Genomic DNA, 1,331 nt, shown 5'->3' with positions numbered 1-1,331 from the left:
GGGGAGAGAGGGGTGAGCGCAAAGAAATCAAATATTGTACTAACAAACGAATTGTCCCAATGGAATCCAATCCTTTTCTCGATGACATTCACAGCAAAGAAGAACTCGCGGTGATAAATAATTTTCTTCGAAGTGTTAGTTTTTATCAATAATATTCATCACAATTTGAGCTCTCCAATTTCCAAAATCGCAAATTCCCTACCACCTGCTGTGGTCACCTGTCGTGTTGATAACTGATCGACATCCTCGACCAATGGAAAAAATGCGTTCTTGGATAAACTGTTGGGGATCTAGCAGCCCCATTCTATCTAGCGATTTTCTCCAGTTTTTCTAACGTTTTAGGCTGGTTTGCTTGTTGCTTTGTAGCATTTCCCTGGAGACAGAATCAAGACTCGTCTTTAACTTTAAGCAAAACACGTCTCCAGTCAAATTTTCACTCCACCAGAATTATAAAGTTCTATCTGCACAGTATCTAGTTTTGAGAAATTTGACTTTTTAAGTTTTCGAGTTTAACATGATGTCAAGATTTTTTTAATGCAATTTTTAAACTACCTTGATAACGACTCCGAATAATCTTGCGATTTTGATAGAGCAGACAAAACATTTAAAAATTGGTTTCTGTTGTTTTAGTAGAGGTTTTACAGCGTTCGCAAATGCACAAGGTCAAATGAGCGCCAAGGGGTGGATGTCAACGGAGAAGTCCTTATAGCGAATCAGGCTTACTCTGCTCACCTCTCTGGCTTCAACAGCACTAAGTCTGCTTCGACTATCAAGACACCCCGGAAAAAGCAGGTCACAAGAGTGTGACAAACATACTAAAGAAGTAGAGGGAAAATGACGATAGTAAAGATTAGGAAAGGAAAGGCAACAGTTCCCTGTTGCAGTTCAGGCACAGTTATGTGCATGACATTGATGAATCAGCCCATTTACAATTCTACTGTGCATAAGAACATGTTAATGTCCCCCTTTGAGAATGGCCTAAAGACACTTCAGTCAGTAGCACCGCCCAAGGGGGTAATTTGGTTTCTAACCTCATATTCTTAGTAACTCAAAACGGCCAAATTTGTCAGATAGAACTTTGTAATTCGAAGGTAGCGGTTTTTCCAACGCGAATGGCATATTGCTCAAATGTATGGGGCCCTGCAACGATGTGGCAGGAGATTTGGCTTGAAAGCTGGTCTATAGAGTCCAACGTTTTACTCTCGAAGACGATTCTTCAGTTTTCGCTGAGCCTGGTCTTAATCCAGGGATATTACGTGCAGTCAGTGATGCAGAACGCATTCTGTTCTAAGGATGTATGCGGTGGTTGTGTCGGTCCTGTCTCTGTTTTA

At 40.9% G+C, this 1,331-nt stretch overlaps 1 protein-coding gene across 1 annotated transcript in view; it reads left to right on the top strand.

Moving 5' to 3' along the window:
- The first annotated feature begins 1,148 nt into the window (after positions 1 to 1,148).
- Positions 1,149 to 1,331, top strand: part of LOC101848171 (sodium/glucose cotransporter 2) — a 3,243-nt gene continuing 3,060 nt past the window's right edge. The window contains exon 1 of the mRNA XM_035973599.1: positions 1,149 to 1,295. Within this exon, the coding sequence (XP_035829492.1) occupies positions 1,149 to 1,295 (147 nt within the window). The remainder of the gene's footprint in view (positions 1,296 to 1,331) is intronic.

Source organism: Aplysia californica, unplaced genomic scaffold (genome assembly GCF_000002075.1).
Source record: "Aplysia californica isolate F4 #8 unplaced genomic scaffold, AplCal3.0 scaffold01495, whole genome shotgun sequence".
NCBI lineage: Eukaryota > Metazoa > Mollusca > Gastropoda > Aplysiida > Aplysiidae > Aplysia > Aplysia californica.
Note: the sequence above shows the minus strand (reverse complement) of the source record. Positions and strands in the feature narration are given on the sequence as shown.